Here is a 26,799-nt window from a genome sequence, read left to right as displayed (position 1 = left end):
TTTAGGACCAAAAATTTACTTCAAGCAGGTATATAAATATAGCTCCAGTCATTTACAATTATAAAAGATAATTAGAACCAAAAATTCCATACAACAATGTGCTTAAAATTTGGCAGAAAAAAAGTGACATGAACCATAACAAGAATAATACTGTAGTATATAGTACGCACATACATGAGTGGTTTGCCCCACAAATTTCCTCTTAACAGGAAGAGCCATCTGATAGTCGCGCAAAGATTATAGAAAAGATGCGGCTTCACCTGCAAAATCCCACAACCAGATAAACCTAAGAAATCCGGAAGCAATTTGAGATCAACAATGTTGAGCATATATGGAAATTTACAATACATAGCATGCCATCAACGCTGTGCTAGAGATAGTTCGTCAGTAGTCCATGATTTCTCACCGATTCTTAAATGGGATTCATGCGGTTAAGTTCTACACATAATTATTTGTTCTTACTTCTTTCTAACATGAGTAGAGATGCAAAATAAGAGATTAGTTAACCACAAATACTAGCATAGGAAGCAGATAAATCACCAATAATACAAAATGACAGAAAAAAAACATAAACAAAACTTACTTTCTTAAATAGCCATAAGTCCTGTTTTAGTCCTCATCACTCTCATACACCATTTTCATCCGGCGATGAGTAGTAGTTTTCCTAGGAGGAGAATCCTCATCAGAATCAATACCCTTCCTTTTGAGGCTGCCTCCAGAGTCCCTAACCTTCTGCTTTGGCTCCTGAAGAAAAACAGCAGCACATAAACGAAACGAAGTCAGCATTCACAGAGCACAGTATTTTATTCATCAAGAAGGTATTAAAATAAAACAGTTAACTATATAAAAAATTTCTTCATTTTAGTAAAATTCGGGAACTTCAACAGAATTGAAGTGCTTGCCAATTTAGCACTTCCACAACCTAGAAATTACTAAGCCATTTAGAATGGTTAAAAATACTCCCTCTGTCCCGCAAAGCATGGCTTGTTTCTTTTTGGAAAAGATATATAGGAGAGTTAAATTGTGGTGTAAATGTGTGTGAGTAATAAAGGTGACCCAAAAAGAAAACAGGTTAAGATATTTGGGATGGCACAGAAAGGAAAACAGGCCATGCTCAATTGGATGAAGGGAGTATATGTTTGGAGAAAAAAGAGTTGGCTATTGCAGTATTTTATTCAATTGCTTCCACTAACTGAAACCAACCAGAAATGATCTTAGAAACAGTATCACCTACCTCAGCTTCTTCTTCTGATTCGTCATAGGCTTCTTCTTGCTCTCTTTGTTGTAGGTCTTCATCTTCCTCCCCATAGTCTTGCTCTGCTTCCTCATGCCTTCTATGTGGTGGTGAACCTTCTTCTTCCTCCCCCTCGGTTTCATACTCTGATTCCTCTTTCTCACTGTCAGAGAAGTCCACTGGCCGTCGAGATGATTTGGCAGCTTGGAATGTTGACTTGCGAGGCATATCCTTTGGCCCCTGAAAGCAACCCCAGTAGAAGATATTCGGTAGAGTATAAATAAGGTTTTCAACAAAAAGACTCAATAACATATGGATAGATGTTTCATTTTTTTATCATATTGGTAGTGATCACATGCCTTCTTTGCATTAATTATGCGCTTCTCAGCTCGAGCTTCCATTTCAAGGTCATCATCAAAGCGACGCCGACCAGAAGAACGGCGTGGTTCATAATACTCTTCATCCTCCTAATTAGGCAACCATAATAACAAAAGGTTACTTAAGAATAGATAAAATATTACTTCGGTAACATTATGGAAGAAAAGGAAACCCATGTGTGTGTTTGTGTTGTGAGTGTCTCGTTTGTGTATCCAACCTCTTCAAGTGCACCCTCTAAGAAACCAGCAGAAAGTTGGCGCTCCCTGCGGATGGGCTGTGTATACTTACGATTGACCTTCTCCTTCTTCCGGCTAAGAAGTTCATTAGCTTTAATTGATTGATGAACAGCCTGAGAAGCCACATAGGAAATGGAACTGAAATTAGTTAACTTGATGATCTATACCAGATGTATCGCATAGCTAATTGACCTACTTTCTCTTTTTGCTCCTTCTCCCTCTCAGGGTCAATGTCAGTGATGCAGTTCTTTACTTTGAACACCTTTTTGTGTCGCGAATCAACAAGAGCAGTTAACAGCCTATGAGAATTTGAAGCTAGGGATGACGGCATAAACCTCATTTTATTCATAATTCGCCCTTGGGATTGGAAAATGCTCTGAGAAAAAAAAAATCAAGAATGTTAACTGCTGAACCATCAAAGACTTTCACTATATACAGCATCTCAGCATATAAAGATTTATCTGGGAAAAGAAATTTCAGATCCCAAATCCAGACTTATAGCACCTAGCCGTTTGCAGTTCCAAGTTCCAACGCAGAAAGTCTTTAGCATGGGTAAACTTCTGTAAATATGTTTTAATGGGTTTTTACACCACATTATAATAAAAACATAAAAAACTTACTCTTCCATGTCTCATAAAAAGGTGAGCCTGTTCATGCTGTGCATCTTGCTTAGATATATCAAGCACTTCGTTTCCAATAAGTAGCTGCATGCTACCATCTGACCACTCCACGAAGCGAGCATTGCTTTCAATCTAAACAAAGTAGTGTCAGATACTATAGTACATGTAGAATACAAAGCGAGCAATCCAGTAGTGGCAAATACAGCAAATAATACATGATGAAAAATTCCATAGTACATGTAGAGGACTAGTTGTCCACAGAAGTAAAATACAAATTTATGTTAAATGATACTCCAGTCCTTAGAGGCTTCCACCTTAGAAGATTCAAGAAAAAGTAAGCTACTAAAACCATAAACACTTGTGTAAATGAGTTTCTAGAAACTTCATGTAAAATGAAAGACCATGTGATTTGACTGAGCGGAAACTCCATTAACTAATTCACTTACAGTTGTTCTGCCATCAGGCTGCTTGACCTTTCTCCAGCGAATGACATTGTTCTCCAATCTTATCCTCTTTTTTGACCCAGATTCCTCAGTTTCATAATGATCCTCTTCCACATATGTATGTGGATCAAATGGCGTAGGATCTATGCCCATTATATTAGATACTTTGATCATATTCATCTGCAACAGAAGTAAAGTAATCCCAAAAGATTTACTATGAATGAGTAGCATGTAAAAGAAAGTGAAACATGCACAGGAACCCTAGCCTTAGGTATAAGCATATCCAAAAGTGTTGATATTTATTAATCAGATTGAAAGTTTTTACATTAGACAACCAGATACATAAATGAAATAGCACCTTCAGCCATACTTGAATTTAGTACAAATAATTTAAGAAATCAAATCCTCGAATCTCAAGAAATCATCAAATCACTGGAAAGAAGAGAAAACAGATGATACACTAACCGTACATATAGCATTATCACTCAGGTATCATCTTCTCCAGGACCAAACGTGTCTCAGATTCAAAAAAATCACCCACCATTATATCATTTTGTTTCAAGTTGAAGTTCTTAGAGATATCAGAAAATTAGTGAAATTATGTTTAAGCTAAACTATACTCTCTATGCATTCATACAACAACCAAATTAACTTTTTAACAAATCACAAAGTCACAGGCTGTAGTAGCACATGCTGCAAGATAATTAGATCTGCTAAAAGAAAAATTAACAGTAGAGTGTAGACCAATACATATTTAAGATTACGCAGCCTGGATGAACTTATTCAAGGATGAACCAAATGAAGTTTTACTTCAACATTTATTTTAATCATGAATTCTGAGAACTGAAGGTAAACCTTGTCGGATTCAGATGGAGGAGGGCGCAGAGGAATTTCCAGCTCAAGTGGTGGACCAACTGGTTTCTCTTTAGTTCTAGCATCAATATGCTCTTCTTCAGAGTAATAGGGTGCATCTTCATCAGGTATCATGTCATCTGGCCTCAAATCTTTCTCATAATTCCCCATATCTTCAATCGGGGATCTCTGTGTTAGGAATATATCTTAATATATTAGATTACGCACAGAGTGGAAAAAATAAAACAGTGCTGTTAAAATCCACATCAACTAACAATTTCATCTTCTTCGATCTGATCCTGAACTTTGTATTCTGCTTGTTCTTCATCATCAGAGTCTCCAAAAACATCACGAATCTCTGGGGCTGACTGCAAAAACTGATCCTCGTCTTTCTCATCACCAGATACACTGCAGATCACATAATCCAGACCACTGAACATTTTGGACTAATGTATTAAAGGCAAATAAATTATAAATGAGCAGTGTCACTGGATGTATTAGTTTAAGAGAAAATCAGGCATTGGTAATTATCGATTCCCTTTATCATCTCTTACAGTATCCTTTTCCATCTTCTCAACCTTTCAATCCATAATATCCATTGAACTATCTTGCAATCAGCATCTTACCATTACACTAAAATGAGTTGCATATGACACTAAACTTCTGTCGAAGCGTTCCCTTTCTAGGGTTGAGATCGAATCTTACAGTCATCTTATATGCAGTTACAGGAAAGCATAAAGTTAGAGAAAAGTGGGGAACCTAAATTTTAGAAAATAGGACAGAAAAAGTGAAGCACACATGTCAAAAAGATTGTTAGCTAGAGCTGTGACTTCAGAGTAAATTTTTTCCTGCTCTTTCCTCAATCATATTAAAATTAATCTCAGACCTCCTCCACTTAGGTTGCGATTATTAATTCTTCCCTCGGTATCAATTCATTCTTTCTCTCCAATATATTGACATTTTTAAATACATTTTCCTACTACTACAACCACTTTCAACATTTGTCTTAAATGAATCAATATTTATACACGGATTGAAAAAATAAATCCCCAAATGCATCAACACAATCAGAAAAGTTAAAAACACATTGTCAGGATCATGGCAGTCAGAGACTGTATAGCACAAGTAGAAGATGATGCAATGAAAATAGTTACAAATAATTTGCAACTATATACATGATACATCCAGTGCAGGAGTTAGCTAGTAACAATGATATTAGATAGCTGAAGAGAAACAGAATATCTCTCAGAGAGACAGCAAAGTAGATTAAAAGAAAGGGGCGAAAAAATGACCTGTGACTCCTAGCCTGATTCACTTCGTCATCCTCATTAGCAACATATTGGTTTTCTCCAGATCGTTCTGACCCACTTTCAACTGCATCATGTCTTCTACTAGTAACAACTCGTTGGTCATAATCCTCCTTATCATCACTCTCCGAATACCTTTCTTGACTTTGTTCCCTTTGGTTACCTATCTCCAATTCCTGAGAGCTTTTATCTCTCTCACCCTCACTCTCACCTTGTAAAGGATCAAGATCTTGAGGTTCACCCTCGCTCTCAATTTCTGCCTCTCCTTGACCTTCAACTTCACCTTCACCTTCAGCTTCACCTTCAGCATCCGGTCCTTCATCCCCTTCATCCTAACATAGTTTTGATGAATTCAAAACAAGGAGTATGTAGGATGCATGTGGTTTAACTTTCAATGTAAGATATTTTATCTGCTGGTTCATTGAGAAATTTGATTTCTAAACTTGTTGATTAATTCATGCATATCACAATTAATAGCTGACAAACCGTGCTGAATAAAAACTCATAATATCCCATTTTTTCCTAACAACAGTAGATAAGTGATTGGGTGTGCAATTCGTGAACTCATGTAGCATTTGTATCAGTAAAATACAAATTTCCAGACCCTAAACCAATTCTTTCAAACATGAAAATAACTTTTCTTAATTGTATTTACTAAAAATACTAGCAAAGAGCTGTAGATTAGTTTCAATAAAAAATAAAACTGAACGAAGCATCAAGAGAGTTACTCTCCTCATGCACATAAAAAATTACAAGTCAGTGCACACCGATTAAACCACAAAACAGCTGAACAACATATATTACACAAAAAAAATGAATTCACCGAATATAATTGGTCCAGAAAACAGTTTATCTCACAACAACAAAAAAGGGAAAAGCAAACTGGACGAAATTAGGATTTAGCCCCAGCTGAAATCACAATGCCATCAAAATCACCAATTATTTGGACAACGAAAACAACACAGATAAAAAGCGACAGTTAACCTAGTGGAATCGCACAAGCTTAGATTGAATTGAAAAGTAATTAAAAGAAATCATACAGAGGCATAATCAGGTTGGCGATTGGACTCGTGCTCGGATTCAACCTCCTCCTCCTCTTCCTCTTCTTCCGATTGGTCGCCGAACAAATTCTGCATCATCTGATGCCGCTTCTCCTCTCCGACCATCGTTACTGTGTGTGAAATTAGCGCGTGACGGCGGCGAGAGAGAACGAAGAAAGTGCAATTTAACTATGGGTTGTGCGCGTGAAAGGGGATGGATTCGAATGAAATAGCGGTATTCCAACCTTTATTCGGTTTCGCCCCACGGAATCTTGTTTTCTCAATTTGGCCCATCATCTATTGGAAGTTCTCAATTCACTCACGCAACCTATAGTTAATTACTTTTATAAGTTTATCCTTGTCAATCTCACATCGGGATTGCCCATTATCTTTTTGGGAAGGACTGAGTATCGGGCCTCGGCCTGGGCATTGAACGTCGGAACCTCGATGGAACACGGTCGTGGATTCTACGCTATAGTATTATGCTCATAAAGGGGATTTTGGGGAAAATAGCAAAAATATCATTATGAATAATATAATACGGTTAAGGAAGTGAAGATGTTCTTTTCCGTTCATTACGATTAATGTGGAAGTGAAAATGGAAGTGGAAAGATTTTTAAAAATAAATCGGATATCCATTTCGTAGACTAAGGTTGAATGATATAAAAGGAAAAGTATGCACGGTATTTTTCTAAGTAACATTTTTCCGCAGTCGTCTGTGAATTTTTCGTTCATTGTTCCTGCGCACAAAAAAAACAATGTAATCGGTACTCTATTTTGACAAGGAGCATCTATAGCATATCAATCACACTATTTCTAGGTTTAATTATCTCACAGAGGTCGTTTTTATTACGATTTCTTATATGTACCATAGAAATACACGCATAAACATATTGAATTTCCAATTCAGTTTCAGATTCATTAATGACACTTCGGATGGAGGAACGTATGTCATTTTGAATCCATTTCTATACTTAATTTTAAATGCAAAGATTGACTAATATAGTACAAATCTATAGTGAATCAGTGATACCTTGGTGAAGTCGATTGTCTGTTTTATGTGCAGGAATGATTTCCATGTTCTTCTGGTTGATGTCTGAATAAATGTTGTCGACACAAGATGCAGGACTTATAGGCGAAAGGCGCCGGATTATTCTTTAGGGTTTATTGGGGGCGAGAATGATTGATTGATTATTTAGTTTATTTAGGTTGTTGTATAATAAATTAATTTTATTGTTGTATATTTTAGTAGACTTATAACTTGTGCTACAATATGCATATGTGTACAATATGCCCATTTGCTATAAGTTTTTTTTTTTTAGTTCATTATATATTTCTAAAATTAATTTGGTATTGATATATTGATGATAAGTCGAATAGTACATTTTATTTTCTATCTAATAATTTTGTGTTGCTTTTGCTGATTTGATAACTTATAAATTTTTATATACCTATATTTAATCATTCCAAATAATTTAATAATAAAAAAAATTGTTGATAATATTCATATTCTTTAAGTGTAAAAAGACATACTAATTATAAAAATTATATATAAATAAACATATAATTGAGAACATGATAATTATAATGTTAAAGATCTATAATTATGAAAAATTTACTCTATTTGTAAATTCATTAAGATAATAAAGATTTGTAATTATAATAAATTTTACTGCATTTATATAGTATTTCAAATTTAAGTAAATTTTGTATTTATTTGCAAGTATATTTATAATTTAAATTCATTAAGATAATAAAGACTAAAGGTGCTAAAATTGTCTAGGACCGGAAACATGAGAACCCAATTATCTAAGGACCTTTTTGTAATTTCCTCTGAAATCAATTGTTCTTAATTTTAAATCACCTCGAAAACATAGAGTGGAAAAATGTAATTACAAAAAGTATAGTGTCTTTTTATCTTTCCATTTCCATTGAGATATATGGCAAACTCTAATAAATGTGACAGTATAGTATTACGCTGGCCATTCAATGTGACAGTAAAGTATAGTATCTAGTTTTATGTTGACCTTCCTTATATGCTCAAACTTACCTGGATATTAAATTATTAATATGCAAATCAACTATAATCTAAGCCAGGAGTTTAAATTCGTTTTTCTGACAATTTTGTTTCAAGAGTAGTAAAAATGGCAAAAAAATGCGAAAAACATAAATTAGGATTTATAAGAATGAAAAACTCATCTTTCAAAATGCTAAAGAACATAAATCGGTGGTTGTCTCTATAGTCACAGATCTCAGGTAACTGCAATTTAATTTATAATAAAATTGATCTAGAAATGTGTTTTACTATTTTTTATTTATTTGTTTGTTGTTTAAAATTAGTGATTAATTAATTATCAGATCTACAAGATGCTAAAATGTTATAATTAATTAATTGATTGACGTATTAAGCCTAGCTATACAGAAAGGAATTGACTGCCCGATTTTTTCACTTAATTATAAGTGCATATAAGAGCATCCACAATAGAAATAGGCTAGTCATAGGCCAGCTATAGGCCAGCCACTCTCTCTCTCTGCCACGTCATCAGCACTAAAAATCCACCTGCCACATCAGCATAGGTCAGCCGCAATAAAAATAATTCAAAAACAACTACATTTTACGGAATAAAATTTACGATTAAATTACGTAATTAAATTTACGAGACATATACGGAAAAATTCATTCATTTCATTAAAAAAAAAGGTACATAAATAAAAAAAAAATACATGATTTTTTTCAAAAAAAAAGGGCTTCCACACACGAGCCACGCCACTCTCTACTCCTCGTCGTCGCCGCCGCCGTCCCGCCGCCGCCACCCGGGGTATCTCGAGCCCGCGTCTGAACCCCCCACCAGTGCCCTCGAGGCATCCAAATCCACCCGCATGTTCTCGAGCATCGAGTAGAGGAACCTCTTCTCCGTGAGGTCGGTTGCGGCCTTCCACTCTTGGAAGACCGCGAACATACATTCCTCCGTCTTTGCACGCGAGAATAACGTGTACGCGCGTGGGGGTGGGGGGGCCGAGATGACCTCCTGGGGCGATAGGGAGGATCCTCCCCTCGCCGCCCGTTGCGCCCGCTTTTGGCCAACCGGGCGAGGGCGACGAGTAGCGGATGGAGGGGACGGAAACTCCTCAAAGCATCCGGGGAGAGGTCGTGGGATCCGCTTGGCCGCCGCTGCCGCCGTAGTCGCCGGAATAGTTCAGCCACCGCTTCTTCGGCCACCCAACGTCGCACCCCGCCCGAACTTCTCGGAGTCCTTCAAGAACACATAGCATTCCTGTAAGAGGAACTCCTTATACTTCCCCGGCAAGGGGAACCGACTCTCCGCTATCCTTCGGCGTCCTTCTCATTCTGCGTCACTAGTCACACGGGCGGAGGGCGTTGGCGTACAACCCCGAAAATCAGCCGACCGCGGCCCCGATCCGTTCCCACCCCTTCGGCACTCATCCCCGCTGTAGTCCTTCCCATGCGGGCAGTTCCTCTTGTAGGCTGCTCTAATCTTCGCCCACATGTTGACGACCCGCTGGTTGTTCGCAACCAGCGGATCGTCGCAAACCGACAACCACGACTTGGCCACACCGGCGTACTCATCCTCCGTCCACTTCCTCCGCGTGGGGGTGTCGTCAACACCGGGCTGCGAGAACTCGCCGACCACCTTGCCCTTCCCCTTGCCCTTCTTCTTCTTTGGCGCGGTCCGACCCGCTGGAACGGGAGTGTTCGGATCCCCGAGATCGATCTCCATCCCATGCAATGACAAAGGTCATCGCCAGTGAACTGCGTCTCCACTGGGGTCGACGTGTGAGACGAATCCGTCAAAAAATCAAGAGAGGGACGATAGACCGTGTCCCCCCCCTGGTGGCCCCTGCATCCCGGGATGCATACCGTGCCGCATCCCTCCCTGCCACATCATACCATACCTCCACACCCCGGCGCTGACTGCCCGCCGCTCGCCTGCCCCCCACCCGACATCCCCCACGACATACCCCCCGGTTCCCCCCCCGCATTCCCCCCGACGCTCCAGCCATCATCCCCATCAACCGCCCCCAAGGGCCGTTAAACCCTGGGCCCATCTCGCCCGCCCATCTGGCCCCATCCAGCATCCCACGGGTACCATGGGCGTATGAGAGCCGCTCGTCGCCGGACCGGAGTCGTTGTTGTTGTCCATCGCTCGACGTTGCTCTTGTACAGAAAGTTAGAGAGAGAGAAAAACTCGTTAAAACAAGTGGTGCAAATGAAAATGAAACTAAAATCGCGTATATATAGGTTTTCAAAAATTAAAAAAAAAAAACGAAAATGGGCACTGGCCGATCGGCACGCCATAATGGCGGCCAGTGCACCTAAATCGGTTAGCCCACGCCGATTTTCTTGCCGATTCGCCGCTGGCCGACTGCAATGGTTCGGCTAGCGACGCAAATCAGCTAACCGGTCGGCTAGCCTCTATTGTTGATGCTCTAATAGACTAAAAATTTACGATCAGCGTTGGAGACAAATATGTGTAATGAACTAATGATTATTTTCATGGAACGTAAATTTGCTTTCATTCTCCTAGACTCCTAGTAAATGTTGTTGTACATAGATAGAGGTTAATTATGAAATCGCACATATATTTCAAGAAATAGAATAATTTAAATAATTATATATTAAGAGTTTCTAAATGAGTTATTAGTTTATAACTTCATTAATATAAATATTACTATTATAATTATAGTTATTTATTGGTACTATTATAATCAAATATAATTTCATATAATTACATTAAGATTGTCTAGATTAGTTATTGATTAATAATAAAATAATAACAATAATAATAATTATTTATTTAAAATTATACTCATTCCATCTAAAAAATAGACTAACTCGTAAATAATACGATTTTAATGTATAACTGGTAAAGTAAATGAAAGATGGGGAAAATGTGATGAAAATAGTGCTAGTGGATTTTGAAGTCCATATTATTAGTAGTACTTCATTGATTAAAGATTTACATATTTAGAATTTGGTCTAGTTTTGGTGGACGGCCAAAAATGGTAAAACTAGGAGTATATTTTTTGTGGCAGAGGGAGTATAATTCATAATTTAAATAATTAATTACTTACTTAATAAATTACTTTCTATGTCTCAAAGAAGATATCACAATTTCCTGTTTAGTTTGTCAATAAAAAATGTCACATTTTCTTTTTTGAAAAAAGTTTTATCTCACATCAATTTATAATACTTCATCTGTTCCACAATATGAGTCACATTTTGACATTTCGGTCTATCCCACGATAAAAGCTACATTTAACTTTTACTATAAATGGTAAGTAGGTCTCACATTCAACTAACTCACTTCATTCACGTAGTCACGTTCTATTATAAAACCAATATAAAAAAAATGAACCTCATATTCCACTAACTTTTCTAACCCACTATTCTTTACATTTCTTAAAATCCATGTGCCCACTAAATGTGACTCATATTGTGGGACAGATGGAGTAATATATTTTTTGTCTTCACTTAACACACAAAATAACATCTTCTAAAATTTTATTTCATCACCCAAATGTGACATCTATTATTCGACGAAGGGAGTATTAGTTTGTCACGACCGCATTTTAATAAAGATAGTGAAAGCGGGTAAACCGCGACTAATAATGGATTTAAAGAAATAGGGACGAAAATGGAAATAGAACTTGCACATTGAAAAGTCAAACAATATCATAAGATAGGATCCAAATATTCGATTACAAGGATTTAAATGACAGATAGCATTTCATCAAAATGAATCAGTTACGACGTTGAGAGTTTACTATATTCTCTCTTAACAAACTGCAGCGGAAAAAGTCCAAAGAACGACGTCGCGTATGAAGACACGAAGCGTCGAGAGATCCACACTTATTTACTTAAGTAGCATCGACTCTGATCAGCACACCTCCGCCCCATTGCTTAATCTGCACATTTATAAATACATGCAGGGCTGAGTACAGGAGTACTTAGTGGACACATGCCGAAAACAAAACATACAATATATAGTTGTCATCCATCTACAGTATCACACGTGAGTTTTCTTAAAAGGCCCGAGCATACTAAATTCGTTTGTGGACTAAAAGTTCGATTGATCAATCTATGTTATTTGAAACACTCGCCAAATCTGTGTATCGTGTACCGTGAAGGTGGCCACCTTCAGCGGACACATCGTCGGCCAACCGTTGATGGCTCACGGCCCTCGTGCACATTATTCCGAACAGGATTTGCGGTCCTATTGGGAACCGAATTCGTTAAACTAGGTTTGGCATCGCCAAACCCTGCAGGCTACAACCCCAACAGATAGGCCTCAAAACAAACAATTTATGGCATGACAACACTTTAAAATAATCACTGCTCCATTTTGAGAAAAATAATTTTTCATAATTTCACAAATATTTGCTTTATATCCACACTATAGTACTGGATATTAAAAGAAAGCCTACTTGATATGCTTATCTCCAAATAACAACTCTCGTGTTGGCCTCACTTTGCCCTCGAGCAAAATATCCTTTTGAAAATAAATAGCGTAGCACGCTAATTAGTACTTGAAATATTTCTCTTGAGAAAACAATGCATGCATCCTATTGGATAGCACCTATATCTTAGTCTCGGCTTATAGGATCTCCTTAATCCTACTTCGGGCTTTTCACTACTTCGAAAGATTTGATTATTCACTTTACTAACTTCGGGGAAATTGTATTTTCTCAAAAATAAACACTTGAGTACTTATTAATAAAGTACGGATTCATGGAAAATCCCTTGCTAAATCCTCTCTTTGAATTTTCTTAAGGCGACCCTTGCTTCTCCAACTTCAATATTTTCCATCTTCAGAAACATAATAAATTATTCGAAAATTAATTGATTGAGCTCCAACTCAAGTCCTTAAATTAATTCCACTCCAATAAATTAATTCTCGGCCTTGACTATTTAATTTCTCGTCTCAACATATCAACATGTATCTACTATAGTTCCAACCACGATTAAACAAGTCCATCTGTCATGCTAATTTATTCTCATCCAAACTTAATTGATTCTTGGCCCAATATAATCAATCTCTTGGTCCAATAATTGATTTTCCTTACCACACTTTCTCTGGGCCCATTTCCTTTCATTTTGACTTGGCAAAAAAAATATTGATGACTAGTCCAACTTTCTCGATTGACTAAGGTTTATTCCATCGACCAAATTTTGTGAATTAACCACTTAGCTAATAAGCTTAATTTTAGTCCAAAATTCATACTTATTCTCGGCCCCTAAAATAATCGTCCCACTTTTCCTTAATAGCTCTTTTAAGTTCATCTTATTTCACTTTGAAAGAAAATACTAAGGCCCAACCAATTAATTAAGATAATTAGTCCACCAAGGACCACGTACACCTCCATCGGTCAACTCCCTCTCTTCCACAATCCATTTTCTCCCAAATTAATCCAATTTCAGAATCGGAAGGAACGACGTCTCCAGCCGCCCTTCTCCCTCTTCTCCGGCGAAATCGCCTCCACCTCGACTGAATTTCGGAGTCCCGTCGGCGGGTACTTCCTTCTCCATCGCATTCGCTTCTTTCGTCGAGCTCGGAGGAGATCTCGGCTCTCCGGCGGATTCGCCACCGCCGTTCTCTCCTCCAGACGAAGTCTCCGACAGAGAAGGTGTCGCCTTTCACTCTCCGTCTCCCTCTCTGTTTTCTTTTCTCCGCCGAGAATCTTCCTCCGGAGACATCAGCGCCGGCGCCGAACAAGTGTCGGGGAGCTCCTCGCCTTCGGAGCTGCTGCGTCGCTGCCCCGTCTGTCGGATTCGCGTGAGGCAGCTCCCTTCTCGGTCTCCCCCGTAATCTCGTTATCACTGGACAGCCTTCCCCCTAAGCTAAGTCTTCTAACTTAGTTATTTTACTTAGGCCTCTCAATGGCAGTAGCTATGTACCAAAATTCCAAGTTGGGTATCGTATGAATGGCTTACTGGAAAGGGCTAAATGTTATGCTAATTGATCACTGTGGTGAGGTTCTAAGTAGTTTGCTACTGTTCTTAATTGTTAAAGCTATACCATTGTCTTCTTGGTATTATCTTGTTGAAATGCTATTGCCATAGGACTTCTAAATCCTATCTCAAGATGCTATGTTGAAAACTATATGAATGCTATTCTCAATATGGAGATTGGTGCATGGATTTACCTCAGTTATCGGCTCCTCTTCACTGCTTGATGCCGAATCCTACTCTCCCTCTTGCTGCTCCTTCTCAAATTTTGGGGGTGGTTTAAGGGTGAAGGAACTTGTGTGATATGACTCTATATATAGCCACATGTCGAAACCATTGGGGTTTCAATTCCCTCTTTGGGTTATTACTAAACTCTCTTTTTGAATCTTGAAAAAGGCTTCCTTGCCTTCTTGGTGAAAGTCTTGGAAGGTGTTATACTTGGTGATCAAGTTCCTTAATTGATCATGTGGTGGAAAAGGATTTTTCACTCTTAGGTTAAGGGGATGACTCACCATTCTTTATCTAATTGTCATTATATCCACTTTGGGAAGATTTGAGATATCTCATTCCTTGTCTCCTTGCAAACACTCTTGCAAGATCTTTAAATGGCTCCTTACCATTTTCTTGAATAACATTTTCCCTTGGTTTTTTGTTGAAGAAGGAATCTAACTATTTTTGCGAATTTCCTTGGCAGGTTGAGGGACAACTCATGCTATCTCTAGGGGACTACTAATCGACCCTTTGGCATGGAATGGGGATCAAGAATGGAGATATGTGTAGAGAGGATCCTCAATAAGATTTAGCAAATCACTACTTTTGTTTCTTTACTTCATTTAGCTCTCATAGGAAAATTTCTTTTGTAAAGTAGATATATCTTCTCTACTTGTTCCAACACCAATATTCATGTAATCTTTTTCATGAAAGGTAGTTCTCTTATATTGTAAGGTATACCTCCAACCTTTCTTCTTTTGAATAAATTCCAATAACACTTGTACACCTATTTATGTGAAATTCTTGGCATGCTCCTTTCTCTTCCTCCAACCATTGTAGTTCATAAACTTGAAATTCCTTACACTTTAATTCCATATGGTATAAGAACCAAACATAACTTAATTCCTTTACTCAAGATAAAAATCAACTTAACATGAGCAACATAGATTCATTCATCTCTTCGTCCAATTTTTTTTTACACTCTAAAAATCTATGCACGAAAACTCGGGGTGTTACATAGTTATTAGTATAATAATAATTAAATATAATTATAACTGTAGTTATAATTAAGTACTTCCTCTATCCCTTATTAAGTGATTTATATTCCTTTATTCGGATGTCTCAAGTTAAGTGAGTAATTCTTTTTGGCACTTTCTCTCTTATTTTTTCCTCTCTATTTTTTCATCTTATTTTATTATGTCAACCTAACTGACAAAACTCCATTTTTTTAAAACTCGTGCACAAAAAGTAATGTTTAACTTAGTGAGAGAAGTTGGTAGTATGATTTATAATTTTAACTTATATAAAAAAATAATAAATTAATTATTAATTTATAACATACTCCCTCCGCCCCACAAGAGTATGCACTCTTAGTTGGGCACGAAGTTTTAATATACAATAGGTAAGAGAGAGTAGAAAGAAAAAGTAATTGAGGTATTGTTAATGAGAATGAGTCCTACCTCATTAGAGAGAAGAGTTTTCAAAATTAGAAAGTGCATAGGCTTATGGGTTTAGTGTTTAGGGTTTGTGGGACTAAGGAAATAATAATACTAATAATAGATGTATTTATAAAATAATACACATTATACTCATTTAAATACTTAGATATTTAAGAATTCAACATTTCATTAATTATTTATATAAAATATTTTACTTTGTTTTTACTATTGATACAAAAAGTTTGAAGTTTGCATAAGTGATATAAGTTTTATTCGCGTTCATTTTAATATATTCTTCCACGTGTGTTTAAACGTCGTTAACTCGTTGCCAACATGGAATACAACACATGAAAATTGATGAAACTTTTATTGAATTATTGAAATAAGAAACAATGATGACATCTAAACACACACTACGATAAATATTGTTTTTTGTTTGACCATATGTTCCAAACCCGTATTTGGCAGAATCCAACTAATCTTGCTCGACTAGATTTGCGGGCGGAAAGTCTCCCAGCGGGTGGTAGGGTTTGAACCCATACCTCAAGGCCACCATAGCTTCACACTACCGATTGTGCAATAATCCGTTGGTTATGATAAATATTTTTTTAAATCAATGTAAACATAATATTGATGTCGTCTAAACACATACTCTCTCGGTCCCTCACTAAATAAGACATTACTTTTCGACACGAATTTTAAGAAAGTACAGTTTTGTTAGTTAGGTAGACAAAATAAAGTAAAATAGAAAAAAAAAGAAGTAGAGAGAAAAAAGAAAGAGAGAGAGAAAGAAAAAAAGAATTTGACTCACTTCACTTTGGACATGCTTAAAAGGAATGCCAATCATTTAACAAAGGACAAAGGGAGTATGATAGAATAGATTAAAATAAAAGTCATGGATTTTTTTCTTATTATATGTGCAAATCCAAATAATTACCCTTACAATTAGGTATGTCAAAATGGGTTACCCACAAGATTGGGCACCTGAACCCGATTTTTGCAAATTCTCAAACCCGACATTGACCCGATAATGGTCGCGAATACTTGCACCCGGTTTTTTAAAATACTAGTACTATTGCCTATTACTAATGCACTTCAAATTCCCCGTAATTATGCGTAATCAATAGCCATGTTTAGAGCAAGTAATCAATAGCCGATTTTTAGGACAATCAATCATGTTGCAAGTTTATAATTTGACAATTTTTACATTTTTTCATATCAAAATCAATTAAAAGTTTCACATTACACCAAAATTTCGTGTATATTGGCGATTGGGTAGAATTGTTTTAGTATTTCGCTTCTCTCATTTTTTAAAATTTGTTCATTTTTCATTAACATCTGGATTTATGTAAATGCATGTTACAAATCGAACTGCTACCTTGTACTGGTTCCAAAGCTTCTTGATAGTTATTCTTATTCTTATCATATGTCAAGTTTATAACACTTAAACTTCGAGATTTCTGTTTATTGTCATTTGCATAGCAAGATTGAGGTTAAGGAGATATTTGGTTTGATTGGTAAAATTTGAATGATAAAACAACCAGACATGTGACTATCAAGTGATTGATTTGAATAAATGTGATTGTGAAGAATAATTCGACCCCACTGGATGATAATTTATCAACTCAAATATGGGTTTATTAATTATATCTCAGTCCATAATTCAGTCCCAGAAGCAAGGGCAAGATCTCATCAATTCCATCTAAAGTAGTATCGATACACTAAATATCATCAATTCCATCTAAAGTAGAATCGATACACTAAATATTAATCTTAATTTAACAAGCAGATGTACAAAACCTTAGCTTGGTGGCCCATAATAGAAATCGAATTTATCATCAAGCAGATGTCTCAAGAAAGTTGACATGCATCTCCTCTCCCGCAATACCAAATATCTCCTCAATCCTGTAGAAGGAAACAGTTATAACACTTTGCAGTGAAAGTAATCGATCATAAATAGTGGTTTGCATTCTCACTTCCATCTATGGTGAATCACTGCAATTTTATTCATTATAACAGAGATATTGTAAAAAAAAACAAAGCTAAAATATCAATATCATGGAAAGAGGGTGTGTAAAGCTCTGAATGAAGATAGCAAATCCTTAGACGGGCTGGACCAACCTATCCTTAGAATGAATGGTACTAATCTATGTATAACTTCTTCAGATATGTATAAGCTTCAAAATACCTACTAACAACAAGAATATATTTGTAACTATTCATTCTGTAATCATGGAGATAATTAATAACATATGTAGGGATCATAACGAGAGAATGAAAATTTCAGAAACAGGCAATCAAGTATTTAGAAGAGTGCGGGAAGGTAGTAAGGCTGATCTTACCTGTATTTATCGATGTTCACATCTGCCAGCCAGGTTGTTAGGGAAACCTGTATAGCATAGAAGGATAATTAAATAAAAGGTGGCAAACTTTTAGATCAGCGTGGATATATCCGACACACATACACGCATACTTCATATTCACATTATGCTCATACAAATGACATGCATAATATATATCCAATAGACTCATTACAACATAACACTCCTATGCATTCATTTCCTTTTAACAATGCATGCTTTAAATTCGGACATTAATAGAACTACAGTACATGCAGGAATTGCCACAGATCCTCACAGCTAAGTTGAAGTGAATGGTGAACCCAATACCTCTAAAACAATGCTATCTTGCTGCCGTTTAGATTGAATGTTTGAAGTACTTGAGTTGCAATTACTAAGTGATGGAGGATTTAGTTTATGAGTTTCTGCAGAGTACAAGTTCAATGTAGCCAGATCACCAAATTCTCCCTCATAGAGTTCGTCAGACCATTGCAATACCATGGCTTCTGCAACTTTTTCATCATAGATGGACAGGAATTCTACTACAAGCGACCGCTGCAGCAGGGCAATTCAGATGATAATGAAAACATAAGTAAAACCAAAAAATCTTTCAAGTGGTCTATCAGAATACACTTTACCTTTACATTCAAATCCAATATGAACATTTTAGTAATCTCCAATGCTAACTTTTCTGCGACCATTCCAAATATTTTGGGTTATGATATAAATATCAGAATTGTAATCATAACAAGGACATAAAAAAAAATCAACATTTCGAACTGGAAAAATGTAGTATTGAATTTCAGTGTAGAACTAGAACTTAGGCAAAGACAGCAAAACGCATGAATACATTAAAAGAGTTTCATGACATAAGCAGAGCAATCATTAGAACTATGAGCTGATAGAATATTTTTGTATGCCTCGAGCAACTCAATTTTTATTTATTTATCTATAAAAACAGATGCAGCTAAATTTTGTTAATCACCAACAGACAAGGGTTATTAGTTTTTGAGGAAATTTATAGCAGCACCTAGTTGATAATAAACAGGAAATATTGATTTTTACCATAATAATGTTATCGTAAATTTTTACTTGTTCTATATTTCCCTAAGTAAACATATTAACTGAACATATTTTAGGAAAAAATTACATTACTCCAAATACCAACTGCTTTTGCTGTCAAAGATACATACTACTAATTCAGATAATACTAATGTTGCAAGAGTGCACATACCAAATGAAGCAATTGAACAAAATTGAAAAACAGGGATTCCACCACAGTCGCCGCTGTCATTGCCATCTTCAGAAGAGAAAGAAAACTGAGCCAGTGGACTATTGCTTGTTCCTATATAATAGCACCTCATAGATTTACATATCCTAACCATATCGGTCAGAATTCCAACCTGCAGATCAGTTTTCAAATATATATAATTGTGCACTAATTTCAGTTTATGCATTCTACAAGAATATGAAATATTAGAAGAAAGAACTGGTCATACGCTTTAGAAGAAAAAATTATGAGAAAAATATGCACCGACAAGTTTTTACAATATTAGGGATGAGTGGCTCCCTTTCTACCATCTGCCTAAGTTCAATAAAAGTTCTGTTTCTGGTAAGTGAAATAAAAATCCTTGAAAAAAATATTATGAAACAGTGATAAAAGGCTTCCTATTGGACAAGCTGTACCCAACTTAATAAATCAGACCATATGTTTGTCGAAGAAAAAAAGGATGTGTACCATATCTTTGTAAGATTTCAGTAGTCTGCCTCTATTAAGCTCCTGCAGAAAGAAATCATCTCATAATTAGACAAATAGACATTGTGGAGAAAGGTGGAAAGAAAATACTAATGTCATTTTAGTTTTAAACAAAATCAACTCACTTATGAAAAGTGTTATATAACAGCAAGAGGAGGCAAAATTTACTGGTTTAAGGTATTAACTAGGTAAATCACTTTTCTGATATCAGTAACATCTCTTCAAATTGACATGTCAAATACCACTATTTCTTTAGTATATAGAACCTCACAGTGTAGGGAGTCTAAGGCCTGGAAAATCTAATTCATACCGATTCATTAAAACAGTACGATGTAAAAACTCTCAAAATGAGTCTAAATCAAATCTTCCCATGAAGCAAAGCGGACCAAGTAAATGACAATACTAGAAGTGGATTAAACCTGCTGCATGAACAACTTGTAAGCAGCATTCCTTCGAATATTAGGCATGTCACTCAACACACCAAACTCCATGCCATCCATATACCTGTGAATATTTGAAAATCAATCTCTTCAACCAAAGAGGAAATCATGCATACAACAAATCACCCAAAGGGACTTTTCTCATTAGCATCTTAAATGGTGAATACAATTTCTAGAACTGGAATTCAGGCCCCAAGTATCAGCACAAATGAATTATAATGAAAAAAGAAGATGATAGCAAGACTGCATGTTTTACTTCCTAATAAGTGGAGTAAATTACAAACAATCACTGATATACACAACATACACATTAACACACTCACAATCTTCAGACTTCAACATCTATTTCATTTATAAACACAATTTAGCCGATCATCTCGTGTACTGACATCGTGAAATAGCTTGCTAAATGTCAATCAATACATAGATAAAAATAAAAAAAGAGCATAATTTCGCATGTAATTTACTTCTGAGAGAGATAGGAATTGACGATTGCGGTGGCGTGAGAGCGGCCGGCATCGGAGGCAGAGCGCCAATCTTGGCGGAGTAAATTAAGCTTCGACCACTGGTTCCTCAGGTTCCGTTGAGCATGTGGCCTCCACTGGCGCGCCTCCGATGATGAAGATGACGGTGACGGCGCGAAGATTTGACTGTGAGGACGGGTTTGAAAGGGAGGAGTCTGATCCGCCATTGCTCTTGCACGTTGCAGATTGAAGTGCTTCAGTTACTAGTTTCACTTTATATTTCATTTAAAATCTCAAATCCCTAATTAATTTAAATAAAAGCCCTAAAATCCCAGTATGCCCTGATTAATTAGATAAATTAATATTAATCAGTTACTGTATGGTATTTATAAAATAAAATACCGTATGCGATCAAATTCAAGTATATCAATAAAAAGAATAAAAATAAAGTAAATACAAGTATATCAATAAAAAGAATAAAAATAACAGTATAAAATCTGTGGTTAGCATCTCTCCAAACACAGTCAAAGCAATGGCGTCGCAATCCAACGATCCCCGGCTACCGTCGGCCGCGCGGCCGTACAAGGCACCTGTCATCGCTGCGCAGGATCTTCCCATCGACTACTCCGGCTTCATCGCCGTTATATTCGGCGTCTTTGGCGCTATGTTCCGGGTACGAATCTTCCTCTTCATCTCCGATCTATGTGTTACACCGATACTTTTTAATTGAGTGGCAGCTGTGATGTGTTAATAAATTTACCGAGTAATTAGAGTGAATTACTAAATTTTGCTGATTGAGTTTGATTGTGCTCGTTTCATCGTGGATGCTGATTGTTTCAACTAATTTATGCAGTACAAGCTTTGTTCGTGGCTCGCGATCATATTCTGCGCTCAGTCGCTTGCTAATATGAGGAATATCGAGAACGATCTCAAGCAGATCTCCATGGCTATGATGTGAGTTTTTTGTTATATTCAATATTTCTTGTCTCGCAGATCTCCATGGCTATGATGTGAGTTTTTTGTTATATTAAATATTTCTTGTCTCACAGATGCATATAGGTAGACACCTTTTAAATCTAGTTTTTTCTTTTCACAAATAATGACAAAACGTCTTTGCATTTGTATGTCAGCTATTATAATGATTTCGCGTTTCACTGAAGTGATAGACTTTGTATGTAATATGGTGATTCTGTTCAGTACCATTCGAAATGTAGATTAAGGAAGAGTGATGCAGGCTAGTTAATGCCCAACTACAAGTTAATGTCTAGAGAGGTATTCTATTTTTACCTTAGTATCACTGCTGATGAACCACTACTCCCATCGCTATCGAGTTACTCTAGTATGTTGATGAATATTCATTGCTGAAAAATCTAGACTATATAGTCTTTCTTTTCTTCCTTTTGTTTTTCTAGGATTCGTTCTTTCGCTGCAATAGGTTATTAGGTTGTTAGAGTGTTTATCGTTGCAAATCACCTTCCCCAAAACTATTTTTATGATTGCATTCTCATTACTATTTCTCTTTGGTTTAAGTGACCTCCATAGCAGTCTATACCGGACTATGCTGTGTTCATTGGCTTTCTCAGACTCGGTACATTCACTAGAGTCATTGTTTAAGTTAGCATCTGGCCTCCTGTATGTTAACTGGGAATTTGGAACCATGAGAAATTAGGTGTAAACATTTGGTTAACGGATTTTGTTTGGTGCAATTGGTTTGCAGCCAATACTACTTGAATTAAGACAAGACATTGGACTATAAAACTTGATCTGTGCAAATGTGTAAACACATGCGCATTGGAGCTAAGAAATGTTACAGACAATTAGCTAAAGATGTTGGGCGAGTTGTACAGCAAATAACAATTTGGGTCCTATTGCTACAAGTGTTTGACAAGATTTTCAGTGTAGATTAGAAGTCTCAAATGGTTCATTCCCATTGGTTTCAAGTCATTCTAGATTATTTTACTAGTTGTGTTTTAATTTATTAGAATGATTATGGAGTCAAAATTTCTTTATCACATTGCTTCCCTAACCTTTTCTACTTCCCACACTACTATAGTTAATCACAAATCGCGTTTCAGTTTTATAATAACTCATGTTTGAAAATGCCTCCAGCAATTATTACGGGTTCACAGATATAATGAGAATGATGTTAGATTGTTTGTAGACTCTCTACCTTTAGTTTGACGCAGTACACCAAAGTCACTACAAATCTTTACTTCTTTTGGAAGTGACTTGATACTATGGTAGAAGGTTTTCAGTCAAGGTGTGAATATTTTTGTAAATCCTTTATTACAATATACTAAGTCTTCAAACAAATATTTAGATATCCTTTGAAGAAGCTTATACCTTTTGAAATCATTAGATGGGCATTGGGTAATGATGATGAGTGATGACTGGCATCCGTGATTAAATTTAAAAAAGAATCCTTTTGCAATTGCATTAGTTACTTGTGTGACTTTATATTGTGCATTTTGAGGTGTAAAAGATGTGCTCTTATCGGTATGGTGGAGTATATAGCTAGGATATTCATCAAGTTCTCATTGTTTTAGTCATCATGAAATTTTTAGCCTCATTACTTATGAGATTGCAGCCTTGTGTAAATTTGTTGATCACATTATTTCATTTTGTTAATATAAAGAAGATAAAACCTATGCATAGTGTCAATACAACGTCAATACAATATTTAGAGGAGCTAAAATCTGAACATGCATATATATGTCATGTACCTTTTGATGTGGCATGCCCCATTTATGAGAAATTGGACTTAAGGTAGTTGCTTAATGGCAGCACTAATAATTCAACTGTATGTTAATTTGGGAAGAATTGGATTCATATCATTGACTTGAGAAACCTCTGATCCTTCCTTTAGTTTGATTAGAACTTTAGACATGTACCATTGGTTTAATGCCCTTTTCTTAGAAGATTATGAACCATTGGTTCAATAATTTATTTGTCCTATTTATTTCTTAACTAATAATTTTTCCCATTTTTTCTTTTGGATGTCAGGTTTGGTATCATGGGGCTGGTGACGAATTACTTGGGGGTAGGGCCTCGTCCGAACCCTAAAAGTTCGTAGTATCTTGGGTGCAGAAGCTTTCCTTGTTGTCTGTTCTTGCTCCATCCAAATGGTGGTTCATTTAGCACATTCCATCAGCTTGACTATTATTATTGCCTCTTTTAGTTTTGTTACAAGTTGATAGATAATTGGAGAATATGTTCAGCATTACTATGACTCTAAAGAATATTTGCACGACTGGTAGCCTGAAAACTCAAAATCTTAAATGCTCTGTTTTTTCTGCATGAATTGAACTCTCTCTGTGGATCTATTGATTTTTGCATTACAATAATTTAGATGCCTAGTAACATGAAATCTGCAGCCATAATAGTTTCATTTTGTTAACATTTAGTAACTGTTTATGATCTAAACCAATTTTGTTCAGTTATGCCCATACTTTTCAGCTGAATTTTTATACTTTGTTTGGTCGTATGAAAGTAAACTAAATCTACTTAGCTAGTGTACAATCGACATTCAACTAAAATATACTACTCTCACCACTATACAAAAACAAAACATAGGCTCCACAATCAAACTTCAATAGTCATGCAACACAATCACATTTAGCTATGACCCTATTTTTGGCTACCAGTTCTCTACATCAATACATAATTTACTCTACGCAGCCGCTTTCCCACGTTTGTATTGTAGACTTTGACATCTTGAGTTTGTAACAATGCTTACAAAAGGAATTTTCAGAAACTGTCTTGCCTATTTAAAACACAATCATTGGAAGCTTATCTAAAAATATTTTTCCTTAAATTTCGATTTTGTAAAATACTAGTACTATAATTTTAGATTTTATCTATTGATAAATTACTACTACTACTAGTCTACTACTTGTTTAGATTTTACCTTTAAAATAAATTTGGTGTGAAAAATGAGAAATTATATTCTGTTTTTATAAGTAGCGGAGAGGATAAATATATAAAAATTAAGTCGCAGAAAATGATAGCGCCCAATTTTTCAATCGGCGTATAAAACCCAAACCCCCCCACCTTTTACTGCTTTTCCGCAACCTCTCCCACTGCTTTCCCTCTCTGCAACTTTACTTATCTATCTCGATCTACATAACGCATCTGCATCGAAGGTAAATTACTACCTATCAAATTTATTCTTGTTTATGCATATTAATGAGGTTTGTGAGCAATTTGATGGATTAGTTTGAACAAACCTGTCGATTCTATTTTGCGCTCGTGTTTCTGTTTGCCTTTTCTTTTCAATTGTTGAGCAGAAATGCATTGCTTTCACTTCATAATTTGTTCACATGTTTGCAAATAGTTTGTGATTGAGATGGTTTCTTCACAATTGATCAGGAGAAATGCCGGATTTTCAATTCTGATTGATGACTCGGTTTCAGTTAATGGTGTGTTCTTATCCTGTGTTGATGGTGTTTTGAACCCTACTCGTTACTGGTACTTAAGTAGTAGAAAGTAAAGGGGGAAAGATAAGTGATTATAGTTGAATCCTGAACAATTTCAGCTCCACTATAGCTTATAACCATTTACATTCCAACTATTTGAGTAAGATTAGAGTTTGTGGCTTTTAGGTATCTCAGTGATACACAATAGTCTCTTTGCCTCGTTCGTTGTATGCTTGCTGGACTATTACTCAAGTGTGTCGGATCCATCTTCTTTAGCTGCAGATTTTTTCCTTTTTCTAAAAAGTATTTACGATGTTTATATAGTGTCATCGAAATTTTCCACATTCCCTCCTCCAAAGAAGCTCTTTATCTGATAGATTGATTGCTTTTAAGAGCAATAAGGGATCAAGACTTAGTTTGTGTCCTTTGATTATCTCGGCTCCTGACTTCCTGTTAATTGCCAATAGCTATTCGAAGCAAGTTTCGTATCATTTATGCAGACCACATCGGTCACTACCATTAATTAGTTGAATACAAATATATCTTGAGCAATGCCAATTGTGCGCCTGTGCAGTTTTTGGTGGAAGTATGATAGTAACATGACTTTCATCCCTTCTTTCTGACTTCTGTGTGCAAAAGTCATCCATTTGAACCACATATGATCCTCTTTGTCAACCAATCAACACGTGTGAGGACTCATATTTAGTTTATCGTCTCTCAATGTGACTGAGAGTGATCAATCATTCTGTTTCGAATTCCACTTTTACTGTAAATTGATGATTACTATGTTCAGAATTCCCAGCTGGGTGCAAATGAAGGATGTGCTGCGAGCAACATGGTTGCGGTTCTGTAAATTTATGAAGGTATGCTAAGGCCTCTTTCTCTATTATTGATTTATTTCAGTCTAAACAATGATGGTAGTGTGTAAACATCGTCACTTCTTTCAATTACACTCCAGTTTACTCCCCCTGTTCGTACATCTTTGAGGGAAAAAGCTATAGCAGTAGCAGGGAGGGTAACTACAGTTAAGGATAGAGAAAGTTCAAAGGTTTCTTGTCCCGTATGTTTGGATGTAATGAAGGCATCAGACAGCGTAGATCTAAGTATGACGCTGGCATTACACCTAAGTCTATGGCACCCAGACGATGTTAAGCTGCAGTGGGATATTATGCAGAGGAAAAAGGAATCAAGTGTTCATTTTCCGTCTCTAATTATTGGAGTCGGTGTGGCTGTTGGATTTGGAGCTCTCGTGGCTATTTCAGCCAAAAACCGGACCCAGAAATTGCATGTTAAGGTGGGAGGAAGACAATCTTGATTGGAGTTTAGATAGTAAATCATGAAATGTACTTAATGAAATTATATTTTTCTTCTTTCATGTATTTTGTAATCAAGATGCTGTTTGGTCAGTAACTGTGAAAGTTAACACTTATTTAACACACAAATATTGCACTAATTATATCGCCATATATTCTCCATAAATTACAGTGAATAAAGGGCTAATAGCAAAAGAAATACACAAATTTTTAGTTAATTCATGTTTTTACCACAAGCTTTAAGTGCGGTGAAAAAAAAAATACACCAAATTTTATTTTGCACTGGTAAAGTTTCCATAAAATTCAATTCCAGAAAAATCCTTGCAGCAAAAAAAGGCGATTCC

The 26,799-nt window shown here is 36.3% G+C and overlaps 4 protein-coding genes and 1 long non-coding RNA gene across 7 annotated transcripts; 3 read left to right on the top strand and 2 right to left on the bottom strand.

The window, feature by feature from the left end:
- LOC125214588 (protein LEO1 homolog) lies at positions 1-6,315 on the bottom strand. The gene is made up of 12 exons (XM_048115678.1): positions 6,111-6,315; positions 5,056-5,402; positions 4,039-4,171; positions 3,767-3,952; positions 2,915-3,091; positions 2,469-2,600; positions 2,045-2,224; positions 1,830-1,961; positions 1,594-1,701; positions 1,235-1,474; positions 584-744; positions 1-260 (listed from the first exon to the last, which is right to left on the bottom strand). Exons 1-11 carry the CDS (start codon positions 6,234-6,236, stop codon positions 610-612), a joined length of 1,896 nt encoding a protein of 631 aa, XP_047971635.1. The 5' UTR covers positions 6,237-6,315; the 3' UTR covers positions 1-260; positions 584-609.
- A 7,154-nt stretch (positions 6,316-13,469) lies between these two features.
- Positions 13,470-15,099, top strand: LOC125210808. The gene is made up of 2 exons (XR_007174406.1): positions 13,470-14,101; positions 14,774-15,099. It is a non-coding gene; the product is annotated as an uncharacterized LOC125210808 (long non-coding RNA).
- A 2,245-nt stretch (positions 15,100-17,344) lies between these two features.
- LOC125212411 lies at positions 17,345-20,994 on the bottom strand. The gene is made up of 8 exons (XM_048112578.1): positions 20,731-20,994; positions 20,243-20,327; positions 19,806-19,847; positions 19,302-19,470; positions 18,706-18,758; positions 18,398-18,622; positions 18,071-18,117; positions 17,345-17,633 (listed from the first exon to the last, which is right to left on the bottom strand). The coding sequence occupies exons 1-8, from the start codon at positions 20,952-20,954 to the stop codon at positions 17,567-17,569; spliced, it is 912 nt and encodes a 303-aa protein (XP_047968535.1). The 5' UTR covers positions 20,955-20,994; the 3' UTR covers positions 17,345-17,566.
- A 216-nt stretch (positions 20,995-21,210) lies between these two features.
- On the top strand, positions 21,211-24,028 carry LOC125211404 (protein Asterix). 2 transcript variants are annotated; one of them, XR_007174504.1, is made up of 4 exons: positions 21,211-21,400; positions 21,581-21,681; positions 21,925-21,999; positions 23,731-24,028. XR_007174504.1 is itself a non-coding variant. In XM_048111174.1 (3 exons), exons 1-3 carry the CDS (start codon positions 21,260-21,262, stop codon positions 23,798-23,800), a joined length of 312 nt encoding a protein of 103 aa, XP_047967131.1. In that variant the 5' UTR covers positions 21,216-21,259; the 3' UTR covers positions 23,801-24,028. The 2 variants fall into 2 exon arrangements, 1 of the variants encoding a protein (XP_047967131.1); XM_048111174.1 differs by lacking the exon at positions 21,925-21,999 and having other exon boundaries at positions 21,216-21,400.
- A 684-nt stretch (positions 24,029-24,712) lies between these two features.
- LOC125215435 lies at positions 24,713-26,552 on the top strand. Of its 2 annotated transcripts, none has more exons than XM_048116857.1 (3): positions 24,713-24,869; positions 25,936-26,005; positions 26,101-26,552. In XM_048116857.1, exons 2-3 carry the CDS (start codon positions 25,955-25,957, stop codon positions 26,455-26,457), a joined length of 408 nt encoding a protein of 135 aa, XP_047972814.1. In that variant the 5' UTR covers positions 24,713-24,869; positions 25,936-25,954; the 3' UTR covers positions 26,458-26,552. The 2 variants fall into 2 exon arrangements, with proteins under 2 accessions (XP_047972814.1, XP_047972815.1); XM_048116858.1 differs by lacking the exon at positions 24,713-24,869 and adding an exon at positions 25,717-25,830.
- Positions 26,553-26,799: the final 247 nt, after the last annotated feature.

The sequence above is a fragment of the Salvia hispanica genome, chromosome 3 (assembly GCF_023119035.1).
Source record: "Salvia hispanica cultivar TCC Black 2014 chromosome 3, UniMelb_Shisp_WGS_1.0, whole genome shotgun sequence".
NCBI classification, from domain to species: Eukaryota; Viridiplantae; Streptophyta; class Magnoliopsida; order Lamiales; family Lamiaceae; genus Salvia; species Salvia hispanica.
The sequence above is the reverse complement of the archived record's forward strand: the minus strand, read 5'-3'. Positions and strand labels throughout refer to the sequence as shown.